General features: G+C 38.2%; 1 protein-coding gene across 2 annotated transcripts in view; it reads left to right on the top strand.

Annotated features, from left to right (window-relative positions):
• Positions 1-476: 476 nt before the first annotated feature.
• Positions 477-12,738, top strand: part of arfgef1 (ADP-ribosylation factor guanine nucleotide-exchange factor 1 (brefeldin A-inhibited)) — a 54,012-nt gene continuing 41,750 nt past the window's right edge. For both annotated transcript variants that reach the window (XM_008396236.3, XM_008396235.3), the window contains exon 1: positions 477-829. In XM_008396236.3, the coding sequence (XP_008394458.1) occupies positions 706-829 (124 nt within the window). In that variant the 5' untranslated portion in view covers positions 477-705. The remainder of the gene's footprint in view (positions 830-12,738) is intronic.

The following is a 12,738-nucleotide window of genomic DNA, read 5'->3' as shown; positions in this document are numbered from 1 at the left end:
TTCTCAGGAGCCTCAAGTAATAACGCTGTAACTCTGGTGGAACTGCAGAGACCCACCAGAAATCTCTCAACACAATAACTAATTAAATTAAGAAATAAACTGTTGTTTCCAGGGGAGTCAACATATTAGAAAGTAGTCACATTTTTGTTCTCTTTACCAATTAATGTTTTTATATATATATATATATATATATATATATATATATATAACAGGCTTTTGACCTCAATCGTTTCTCATGTTTTAGAATACAGTATGTTGCATTTAACACTAAGTCTAATAGCCGTTGTTTTTCATTAATTGTTTCTAATGAGAAAATTAATTCAACTCACATCAAAATAAAAATGGAGAACTTAGTATTTAGAAGTTTGCTGTTTGTATTTCAGGTGAACATAAGGCCAAACTTTCTTTATCAGGTCCCTAAACCGTAAATCGCTCCGTGCTGCCTCACCGCGGCCGCTCTCGGACGTTACGTGACGTCGTTTCCTCTCTCCAACATGGCGCAGGAGGCAGGTCGTTAACGGCAATCCGAGGGATTTACCCCAACCTTCTGTATTTATTCATGTGTGTCTGTTAAGGGGCTCCCGTGGCTGACATTTGCGACGGAATACATCTCCCCTCGAGGCGGCTGCAGGCCTCCACCTTCACCGTCTCTCCCTCCCCGTCTCCTTGGGACCAGGCACACCTCGCTCCAGATTCCGGTGCGACATGTATGAGGGCAAAAAGACGAAAAACATGTTCCTCACACGAGCTTTGGAAAAGATCCTGGCGGACAAGGAGGTGAAGAAGGCTCATCACTCACAGCTGCGCAAAGCCTGCGAGGTGGCACTGGGTAAGTTCTGCTGCTTTAGCATCTCTATGATCCCGACTTGGACCCCATTGATTTAGACACGTCATGCAGCCTTTCACTTATTATTTATCCTGGAACAATGTCGCAGTGTTCCCCTCAGGAGCGGCGTGTTTTTCTCCACGTTAATAGCCCGCTGCTCCCAGAGAGGTGTTATGATGTGGAATCATTTGGGGAGGGGGGAGAAAATAAGCGTTATTTTCTGACGTGGCGTGGACTCCGTGAAAATGATTCCGTACCAAACACGGAAATGCTGCAGCAGGACGGGTGGGTGTTTGCAACACTGGCCGAGCCGATGCTTGCGAGGGGAGAACGGGCCAAACATCGTTTTGAAACAAAGTTGATACAAACTGTAGCCCTCTCTAAACACTGACTTAATTTACGCAGACAAATGTGCTATTAAAACAACACAAATGAATTGTATTTAGGTCCCTAAAGGTGAGATATCCCCATCTCTTCCTGGAACACAGTGAGCAGGTGTCTTTGTCCTTCGCTACACCTATTATTCATTTACCAGTTTAATCACTGATTACCCAGGGCTCTCCCCAGTCTCTGTGTTGCTACGTGATGTGTAATTAGCTAGAAGCGTGAAGGAATATTCAGTTGACAGCAGCACCATTTTTATGTCGGTACCCTGTCGAGTCTGTGAAATCATAGTTGAATTTCCGGTGTTATCAACAATAACAAATTAAATTAAAAGCAAGAGGTAGGACAAACTAGCTCGTTGTGTGTACAATGTTTGACACACAGGAGATAAATGGGTAAAGTATATATAATGTATGTATTTTTTGAAAATGCCAAAAATGATATGTTTATTCGTAAGTCCCGCTTTTATTTTGAAGTGATTTCCTTGTACTTCCCCGTTTTGATAACTACATTTGCTAGCTTCATTTGTTAGCTTGAGTATTAAACAGATTTGCAGAGTATCAAAGACGGTTTTTGTGCAATCAATACACTTGTTTAAAAAAAAAGAGCAAAATCCAAATACCTATTTAAGACCAGTCCTAGCAATACGGCTCATAACTAGTGTACAGTGTACAGTGTCTAGCAAAAACAAACTTGTATTTGATTGGAATGTTACGTGATAGATCAAAACAGAGGGGAAATAATGATTAGTTTTCAAAATCCAGAAATAAGAATAACCAGAATAATGCTATGTGTTGTGCTTTTCTCATCAGGGATAGGGAAATATACAGGAACATTTAACAGGAAACTGGAAGGTACTAAATGCGGGGTAAAAATCAGAAGAAAATGTGTTTGAATGAAGGTTGTTTTTCTAGCAAGATATCTATAAGCGAAACAGCCAGTTCAACAATGAAATTCATTACATCAAACTATAACCATTATCTTACGTTATCATACAGGTGAAATACAAAATCAGCCACTCTCTTTGCTCTTTGTTTTTCTTCCGCTTAATAGTTATCAACTTCTTTAAAATGCCTTTCTGCATGGCAAAATGTAGAAAGGTTTCAAGCTGTGTGACTAGTATTTCAAGCTGATTGTTTCTACATTTGGAGTTTACCTAACACAAAGTGCATGTTTTAACATCTCTGTTCACATTTTAAAGGGGGAAGCTGCAAATTAAGTAAACATTGTAAACCAGACACTTCCTTTTGCCTCATTCTTTAACGACCTTTGAGAAAAATCTGCAAGTACTGTGAAAGATACTTCAATATCATACTGAACTTCCCTTTTCACTTTAGGTGGAATAACATGCATTCCAGAGTTTGCCCAACACCTAAATCTCAGTCGTTGTATCTGCTCTGCTGTGCAGAAGCAGCCTGTGCTTCCCTTTTTGTTTTTCTAGGTTTCAGCCTCGCTAGTAACATGACACTGTCAGAGAAACAAAGCGCCCATGTCATGGAGCAACCAAACATCCTACCTGTCCTGACAGTGCTGCCATTATTCTCATGCTCAGCGGCTCAAAGATTTGTAATGGCCTGGAAGGTTAAATGCTCCATTTATGTTAGCTAAGACTTGCTCTGTTTTGCTGCACCGGCCCACCCACACAGACATACATTCATCACAACTCCTCACTGTCCATGCAGCTACAGAAAGAAAGGCCGAGTCCACGAGAGTTGTTTGCGTTAAACTTGTGCTTGAAGTGCAGGATTTGCATTGTGCTGCTCGTCTGATTTGTGACCTGCCAGTCCTTTTCTGAGAATAAAGATCACAGTTGACATCACTGTGCAGTTTTTCTTTGCACGCTGCTTGAAAAAGGCATTTATTGCCTCTATTTTTCTTAAGATCTGCACATTTATTGCAGCAAACTTCTATTAAAAGCATATCCAACAATCGGAAGTAGGAAAAAACATGTTAGAGGCACTCAGATTGTGCAAAACGAGAAGCTCTGCACCGAGTGTAGCAGCGGCATAGTAATGGTGCACATCAAAAACAACTGGGTGACCCAGTATACTGAGTGACTTACATAATCCACTCCTGTTCCCTGAGACATTTCAAAGAGAGTGTCTTTGTCAGTCTCATCTCTGCTGTCTAAAAGTCTTCCAGTTGGGAGACTGCCTCAGTGCAAAAACTGAGTTTTGCGTGCTAGTTCTTACTCCCAAAACTAGCGTATTGATCTGAGAAGTTTTACCATTGCTAGACAGTCAGGCACCCAGACTGACCTTTCTCCTTGATTATCAAAATGTCACTCCGCCGTTTCGCAAGGAGTATATTATCTTTGTTTCTCACACTCTCTCCGAGCTGCAGGAGTAACAGGAGGTCCTTTTATCTCCGGATCTCCGGAGGAACAGTCTGATAGGAGAGAACAGAAATGAAGTAAGACTGACAGTTAACTCAAAATATTAAAGGCCCCCGTGGCTGTATTTGTTCATCGCTACTTTTTTTTTCTTTTTTTAAAGCGGATTCAGGCTTTGCTCCATTGTCATTTCACAATTATGTTCTCACATGTTTACGGATGTGGATGATTCCGCTGTTTATAAACTCAAACTTTAGAGGATGGTTTGGATTTATAAATCAGATTTGCTAAATATGCAATAAAAAGGTAGAGTACTTCCTTCCAGGTTATGCCGTGGGCTGAGATGGGATGATAAAATGAGTAAAATGGTGGCATGGTGCCAGCGGTTCTTGGTGCAGCGCCACCACAGGTGATGGGGTAAAAAGGTTTTTATAAGGGTTTAGTTTGTTTGACATGCTGAAGTGTGAACAGGAACTGCACCAGCTGGAATTGTAACAAATGTTGCAGTTTTGGATTTCAGTTGAGTCTACTGGACTATCAAGAGTGAAAACACCCTAAAAATTGACCACCACTCAGTGATGTAAAATGCCCAATTTGATATGTGAAATTATACATTTTGATAAAGGACTGAATTTTCTACTTATAACTTTTGCCCTTGCCAAAGGAGAGAAAAAAATTGTGATATTATTAATCATATTTTTTGTTCTTTACTAGAAAGAACGCTCTTGCAAAAATGTTGCTGTGGTGTCCAACGGGATCAAGTATTTTTCTAATTGAAATCAAAATTGAAAATTGAATATAGGTGCAATCCTATAAGCTTTAATTTAAACTGGGATATGGAGCCAAATCACATCACTTGTCTACACCACCCTATGACACACCAGACTGTCCTAATTTACTTTCAAAGCTGATCAGAGTGTCTGGGAACTTTCAATTAGAAATGTATTAGTTTCTGTTTTACTATAAATTGTGTATAAACATGACAAAAGGGAGGCACTCGTTTCTCTTATTTGAATGCATTTTTCACAAGAGTGCTAATAATTTGGAGGGAACTAAATATTTAAATAAATTACCATACATATTTTGCAATTCCTAAGGTTAAGTCAAAGCGTTAGATTGAAGCTCTTACCATCAGACTTATTAAACTGGAATATCATACAAGCGTTCCCTGACTAATGGCTGCTCAGTAACATTTTCATGCTATCTTGGTAATCCCTTTTATCTTGTGTACATTTCCTTCCTGGCCTATTTCCTCCAGTAAGTTTTCTCTTTTATTTGCAAAGCCAATAAGGAGTTTTTTTGGGAGAGGTCAGGAGAACTACTCCAAAACAGCGTTTCTTATTTCTGCTTCTATTCTGGAGTTCCAGTGCTCTACTTTAAAATGCTTACCTGCTTCAACAAACCTGATTTAAACTGAAGGGTCATTACCAGGTGTCTGGTGGACTTGATGGCCTGCTTAGCGGGTAATTAACACTGATGTGTTGGAGCAGGAAGACATCAAAAATAATACAGAGCAGTGAGACTTGAGGACCAAGATTGGCACACCGTTTCTAAGGCATCAAATAAAGTAGTGGAGACGAGGATTGTGTTACTGCTAGCCTTTTAACATAGAAACAACTTTCCCTGTTAGTTTCTGTTTAACCTAACTTCTTTGTTTTACTTTTTTATTTTATCCAATAGATCATAATGCATTTTTTTTATTTTGTGTTTAGTAACTGTTCAGTGTTTTTGACATACTAATAATCAAATATCTGGTGTAGTTGTGGAGAAGTTGACTATTTACCATGTAGTCGTAATTTTTTGTTGAACATTAATTGTAAAAGTAATGATCGATCATGAAATTTAAACACAGAAGTCACTTCTCGTGTACAGTATTATATCTAGGCGGAGCAGAAAAGGGCACATCGCTGTTTGTGGTATTGCTTCTTACATACACCGATGCTGTTTTTGTTGGTCAATTTTGAGTTTGTAACTCTTTGATTATGTATTTTTGGCCAGTTTTGATTTTCTGTTTTATATAATAAGTCACATTTTGTTTTACTTTTTTTTAGATTAGTTAAATGACTTGGTAAAACATTTTGTTTTTATAAACAGTCATTTTTCTCAAGACCTCACCACTTACTTTTCTGGGAGTTGGAACGTTTCACCAATTACCTCAGATTCTCTCACTATCTTCTGCAAGATCCCTCTTGTCTTAAATATCTCAGATAAGCAGTGGGAAGCCAAAACATTTTTAATATGCTTGAAAAACCTGCTGATAGGATAAAAAAAAAAAAAGACCACATCTAATATAGGATCTAATATAGGTGTCAAAGATTTGCAAAACCAAACATCAGAAGTTGCAAGGCAGAACTTTAGAAAAAGACAAAAAATAATGGCAAAAAGTGTGATTTATAGTGTAGTGAATAAATAACTTAAACAGTCTTCGCTATGATGCATTCACTGACAGAAAATAAAGGTGAGCTACCTGAAAATGGTAAAGCCATTTCCTTTTTATTTGGTACATTTCTCACTCATCTGTATCATTTTGTACAAAATTCTAAATAAAGCATAATTCTTTACACATTTCTGATGAACAATAAGCTGCTTCTTTTGTAAATTATACGCTGTAAGATCTCTGTTGGGGAAAAAATAAGCCCCACTTCACATTTCTGCTAAGGCTTTCCTTGCACTACTGTATTTCTGTTCTGTTGGGAAATATTTCCCCATCCACGGTCAAAAGAACCTTGAATCAGAGCTGTAAACAAACACAAAGTCAGCAAGAGCTTGCAAGCTGTGGTTTTGCACTAAACACAAGGCCACTGTCTGCACCCTCATCCTTGTAGTTGGCAGGGAGGCCAGTACAACAAATGCACCTCTGATCGTTAAGAATGGTGATAGCAAGCTCCTCGCCTCCCTATGGCCGGCGTCTGTTCAGCCACGATAAGCACCGGGTAATAAATGATCCCGTCGTTAATTGAGCTTTTGACCATGACTTTCCAAAGACCAAACACAACCTTTCTAAAAGGGGAAACGCAGGAATTAAAGGCTGCTGTCTGGAACAAACCTTGGACGTTAGGGAACAAACAGAAAAAAACAGCCTCACTTAAACGTGCATCTTATTCCCGAAGGGAAGGGAGGTTTGCAAGAAGCTGGTAGGGATTGTTAAAAGGAGAAAAATGTCATCTTTAGTGACATTTTTATGTTCTTTTATATTGCTTGAGTGCTGTGAGATTCAACCAGTACAGGAGTTTTCCAGGGGCCGTTTCATAGCTTAAGTAAGCTGTGTGCAGTTCATGCCACTTAATGAACACAAGAAATAAACAAATGTCTTTTTTGTTTATTAGAGATGTACTGATTAAACTTTTCCTGGTCTATATTGATTTGTGGTTTCCTTAGAAGCCTGACATGCTGGTTACTGCGATTAAGTTTTTGTTGTTGTTTTTTCCCTAATGACACTGTTTTATATGGATTTTTTTTTAGTTGGAATAGTTGGAATACCTTTTTGATGTATTTAATAAAAGTGAGAACATTAAATTTTTTTTTGCACATTTCAGTACAAGTCTGAGCAGGTCAGTGGGAAATTTGCACATTCCAACCTCTTCCCAGTAGATTCACACAGTAGTGATAATACTGATAGAGATTACAATTACAATATCATTTTAGATAAACACTTGGAAACAGTTATTGCATTCTGAGCATTTTTCTTTGTGATATGAATGCAGTGGACCCCACCTATTCACAGTTGAGTATTTGCTGCTGATTTACTCCTTTAACAGATTTTTCTGTGGTGCTTGACCCCAAATTATTCTGGTGAATCCCACCTATGCACAGATTTATTTTTTTGTGGAGCATGTCTTGCATAATATTTTAAAGAAAATGCTGAAATAAAAAGGTGCAGAGTTATTTGATCTGCTATCAGCTGACATTTTTGCAAAGCAACAAATCTAGCAGCACCATTCGTTTTTCTTGCCTCTGATTGGCTGTACACCGAATAAAGGAAATAAGGAAGACTGCAGAGTTTGGCTTCTGCAGTAGTTTTCACTGGATCTTTATAAAGTGTGATCTGTGGGTTCAGCACATCCGATGAAGAGAAATCCCCTTTTCTGGCTTGTTTTACCTTTCTGTGCCAGTTTGGTGTTTTGTACATTATCTAATTGTTATTTAGATAAAAAAAAATATTTGTATTCCTAACTTGTACTCCTCTCAGCATATTTGTTTTGAAACAAACTTGCAATGCCGCATTGAGATGTGAAAGGAAGGCCCATTAGAAAGCAGACAGTGGAACTTAGGCGTTTTAAAATTGAACTAAAATTGTAGATTGAGGTGTTTTGGCCAGTGGTGGGTGCTTATTTCAACTCCTGATTTGCAGCATTATTGAACTGGTCAGGCATGAAAACCGTAAAATGTAGACTAGGCAACTTGAATCAAAATATTCAGCACTGATTACACGTCCTGTATAACATGGTGTTTGATATGCAAAACTTTTAGTCTACTTGTGAAAACACAAAGCTTAATTATTGAAGAAAAAAATACATCAGCCAGGAAGTTAAAGCTTGGTAACAAATGGTTCTTCCAAGCAGACAGTGAGCCCAAGGATACCGCCTAATTGGTTACAAAGTGGCTTAAAGACAATAAAGTCAGCGCCTCTTGAGTGGCCAACACAAAGCTCTGATCTCATTCTGACAGAAACTTTGTGGGCAGAGCTGAAAAAGTCTGCAAGAAATCAGACCTGTCCCAGTTACACCAGTTCTGTCAGTAGGAATGGGCCGGAATTTTACGCTGCCATTTATCAGATAGAAAATATTTGAATCCTAATTGAGATATTAAAAAAAAAAAAAAGTTAACCTGATTTATTGTTGGACAAGAGAAAATAGATTTGCGTCTTTCTATACAGTCTACGTAAATTTTGTGTGTCTAAATATTTGTCTTACCAGAGATGATCCAAATGATGGGAGTTTGGGAGATGTTTTGGATTAAACAAGGTTATTTTGGCTGAAGTTGAGGAGGGCATTTTTAACAACAAACACTGTTTTTATTTCCCTTTCATTGGCTATTTGTCTCCAGCTGGTACAGCGAGTGTAATGACTCCCTTTCACAGGGCTGAAAGGGTAGGTCGTAACATTTGAGCAGAAAGTGCTAAATTATTTGACCAGAATGAAATCATTAAACTGAATTGATTTCAGTAACAAAACCAACAGCTGAGTAATCAAGGCCATGTGGAGGCGAAGTGCTTTGGGGACTTTTTGGCTTCAAAATGAAAGCCTTGATACAGCCACAGGAGTGAGACTAGTGATTAGACGGAGGCTTATACAAGCGTGAGTGAGGGTGGTGGATTGGTGGGACACACACACACACAGATTCAGATACACACACACATACACTAGTGCACAAGCGATTAGTCAGCCCGGACAACCTTTTGACACCACTTCCTTCTTCCACACCAAATTTAATTAGAGTTGTGCAACCTTTCCTTTCATCCCGGACAATGGAAAAGTCTCGGGTCGGATTTTAATCAAGCTCTCTGTAATTGCAGCTACTGTATATTTATGTGTTAGAGTGGAGGTGGGTACACACTGGAGCGCTTCTTCAGAAAAGCTAAATGAAGAGGCTCGGTGTGGCCTTTATTAGAGTATCTGTGTACATCGTGGTTAAATGTTTTCAAAAGCTCTTGGCTGATGAAAACATTTTTACAGTTTATGCAAACGAAATATAGCAGGGACACACGACAATTTTGTTAGTTATTCATGTCACATCGACAGCTTGTAAAATAAGTACTGAACATTTAACATGTAACGAGTAACGAGATGAAAATGAATATCGTTTTACATCAGCCCAGGTTTATTTTTTGAATTGACACCGATATGTCAAAAAACGATTAATATCGACCAATGGCGATGTATTTTGCATTGTTAGCTTTAACCGCTACTGTTGGTATGTTTTCTGCAGTAAAGCTTCTTATATGCTATAAACCTAATTTGCACACAGCAGCAGGGAAGCTTTCTTAACACTGACAGATTTCAGCTTGTTTCTTGACTTTCTACAACTTTTTTACATCCATGTCTTCAAATGTTCAGTAGTAACATTTGATTTTTTTTTTTTTTTATGTCTATGTCTTGATTTCTTAAATAATTAATTTGATTTCTCCCTATTTGTGAATTACTTTGGTTATGCTGGTATCTAGTAGAAATTTTATATTCGAAATATAATTGAGAAAAAACTTGGTCCTTATTACTTACATATTTTGCCCCTTTGCAATTGTTGTCTTTTGCTTGACTATATTTCCTATGTAAGGAAGATGCACAAACAACAGGGATGGCTGCAGCTTTGAGAGGATTGTAAATCCAAGTTTCTTCTTGAGGTCCAGTGTGAAGTTTGAGTTTTATTAAGTCCAGAGTTGGCACAACCATCCACCATCTACTGACAAGCTTAATGGAGATGTTAAATTCATGTTCCAGCAGGACTTTGGCACCTTCCTGCACTGCTAAGAGACCAGTACCTACTTTGACTCTGGTATCAGTGTACTTCATTAGCCAGGAAGCTCCACTTACCAAAGCCTCATTGAAAGGCTATATAGACACCTTGGATATTAAATTTAAATTTGCAAATTGTTCCTCAGAACCTCAGCAGAGTCACAGGCCGCTTCCATACCATGCTGCATTGATGCATTACTTCATGCAAGAAGTAGCCTTAACAAAGTATTGACCACATTATGTGCCATGGATGGAAATGCACTTTTTTTTCCGTTTGTAGCATTTCTGTTTGAATCAGTAAACAGTATTGTATGCTAAACTGACTTCCCAGGGTTAGAAAAACTGAACATGAATCACTATTCTTTGACCAAGCGAGACATTCAGCTGCATGTTTTGAAATATGGGAAGACAGGCTTGTTTTGTTTTTCTCATGAACAAAGATCAGAGTAATAGAACAGGTCCATAACCAGTTTTTTTTTCTTTTCTGGAGGGCAGCCTGCGGCTTGTCTCCATCTCTCTTTTACCGTCCTCACTGTCTGAACTCGTCGTCCTCTCTCTGCGAGCCGTTATGTGTTGAGGAGCATCTCCAGGGAGGAGTCTGTTTATCTGACTGCCTCCTGCCAGCTAAACGTCCCCATGCATCCTCAGTTGTATCGTAAGTGATGAAATGGTAAAGCTCTCAGGAGTGCTTCTTGTATTTGTGCTCTTGCAGTATGTGCGTCGTGGCAGCGATGCAGTGTGATGGATATGTTGTTGGCACAACATCTGGTTATTGAGTTGGTGTTCATCCAACAGCTAAAGGCAGCAAGACTCTGTGTCCTGGTGAGTGTGGCTTGTCATTGCATGGCTGTGCATGCTGCACACACAGTTATGGTTCTTACCAAATCATCAAGCTCTCTTAATGTCTTAGTTTTCTGACTATAAAGCAGAATAAAAGCATTTCACTTACATTCTCGATGTCTAATCTGGGACTTTTGGAATTTAATGTTTTAGTAGTCAAGCTTATTTATTCTAAAGTCTCTCCAGTAAACAACTAATAGGAATAGGTGAGCTACACCAGGTGTACCTCACCTTGTTTTCTTGAGTCCTTGTAATGAATGTCTCGTAATCTCGGCTAACAATCTTTGGTCAGTTTTATAAATTGTGGATCAAAAATCATATTCAAGAATAAAAAAAAAAAAATCTGATTCGTCTTGAGTTTACAGCTGTTTTGTGAAAGGAGGATAGCCTTGAACTATGACCTGAATGCCCATTGTTGATACAAAACTTGCCTGTGTTCTTTTATATATATATATATATGAATTACTGACGGGCAGAAGAGCTTTTGACATTTGTTCCAGGATGAAAATGCAGAAATTTGTCAACTCATCATTGCTTTATAGGAAGGTGTCAACATTAAGAAGGACTTAATTTCCTGTTTGAAATGTTGAAAATCGGTGCAAGTAGATGCTCAGAGCCACTAACGACTCCTTTGAGAAACATTTATTTAGCTCTACTCTGGTTTTTAGCAACTGCTTCTTGTTGTAATTGTAAAGCTGCTGTCACACTGTCTCCTATTTCGCCATGTATGCTGCTGTATTAAAAAAATATTTTACATGGGTCTAAAATATGCCGAAAGAAATTAGATTTTGTCTTTAAAGTACACATCGCTTTTAACATGCTTTTCCTCTGAAGGTTATGCTGAAGTCATTGTCATGCAATTCAGTTTTTTGCTTATAGCTCGATCCATGATGTCACAGTCTTGTTTTGTTTTTTTACACAAAAATATCAACTGACCATCTGGGAAATATGTTTTAATGCTCTATGTCAGGATACCCCAACTGGTCAGATAACTAATAATCTGGTTATATTTGATGCAGTTGCTCAGTTTCAAGCATCCAGCATCTTGTGGTGAGTGAAGCAAATTCATTGTGTGCTGTGAGATTATATGCTAGTAATTACTGCAATATCTTAGTCAAGTTTCTTCATTGCAGTAGCAGCAGTGTGTGAGTGTGGTATGCAAGGTATGTGAGAGCAGTGGCGCTCAAACATTATTTTTTCAACAAACCCCAAAAAATCTGTAGCCACCTGCTTAGTTGGTGATCAAATCCCACCTCCTCTTCTAATCTAAATAATTATAGTCATGACAGAAAAGCTGCTCCAGAATTATTATTTTGATAATCAATCACAATTTACTTTTGATATTATAAATATTTATAAATAAATATTATTTATTGTCTGAAACATCTAGAAGTTTTCAGGCAAAGAAAATTTTGAAATGGTGGTTTTCATGAATATATATATATATATATTCAATAAACCTGTTATCAATTAAAGAAAACAAAGTTGTTGTTTTTTTGTTTTTTTTAAAGTGTGCCTTAAAATGTGTTCTAACATTTTAGAATAATCTCTATAATTGGTGCAGACAAGTGGAGCTTTACAAAATCTGTGATCGGCGAGTCTCTAATTTGTATCCAATACTTTCATGTTTCTGCAGCTTCCTCTTCCAAACCACACACAAAGAACATTAAAGCTCATTAAGTAAATGGCTTCGGGTTATCCACAGAAAGCCATTGTTTGTCTGTTGTGGGACTGAGTGTGTTCTGCACAACCAGATAAAGGGTGAGCAACGGAGCCCATGCTTCAGAACCTCAAATCACCCCATGCATATTTCATTTTTGTAGTATTATGACGCAGAAGCAAATGGACACACAGCTTCTGTGTTTTGACAAATGTCCTCTTCAAATTTCCCGCAGCCTGAACAC

Source organism: Poecilia reticulata, chromosome 20 (genome assembly GCF_904066995.2).
Source record: "Poecilia reticulata chromosome 20, P_reticulata-male-v2, whole genome shotgun sequence".
Classification (NCBI taxonomy): Eukaryota; Metazoa; Chordata; class Actinopteri; order Cyprinodontiformes; family Poeciliidae; genus Poecilia; species Poecilia reticulata.
The sequence above is the reverse complement of the archived record's forward strand: the minus strand, read 5'-3'. Positions and strand labels throughout refer to the sequence as shown.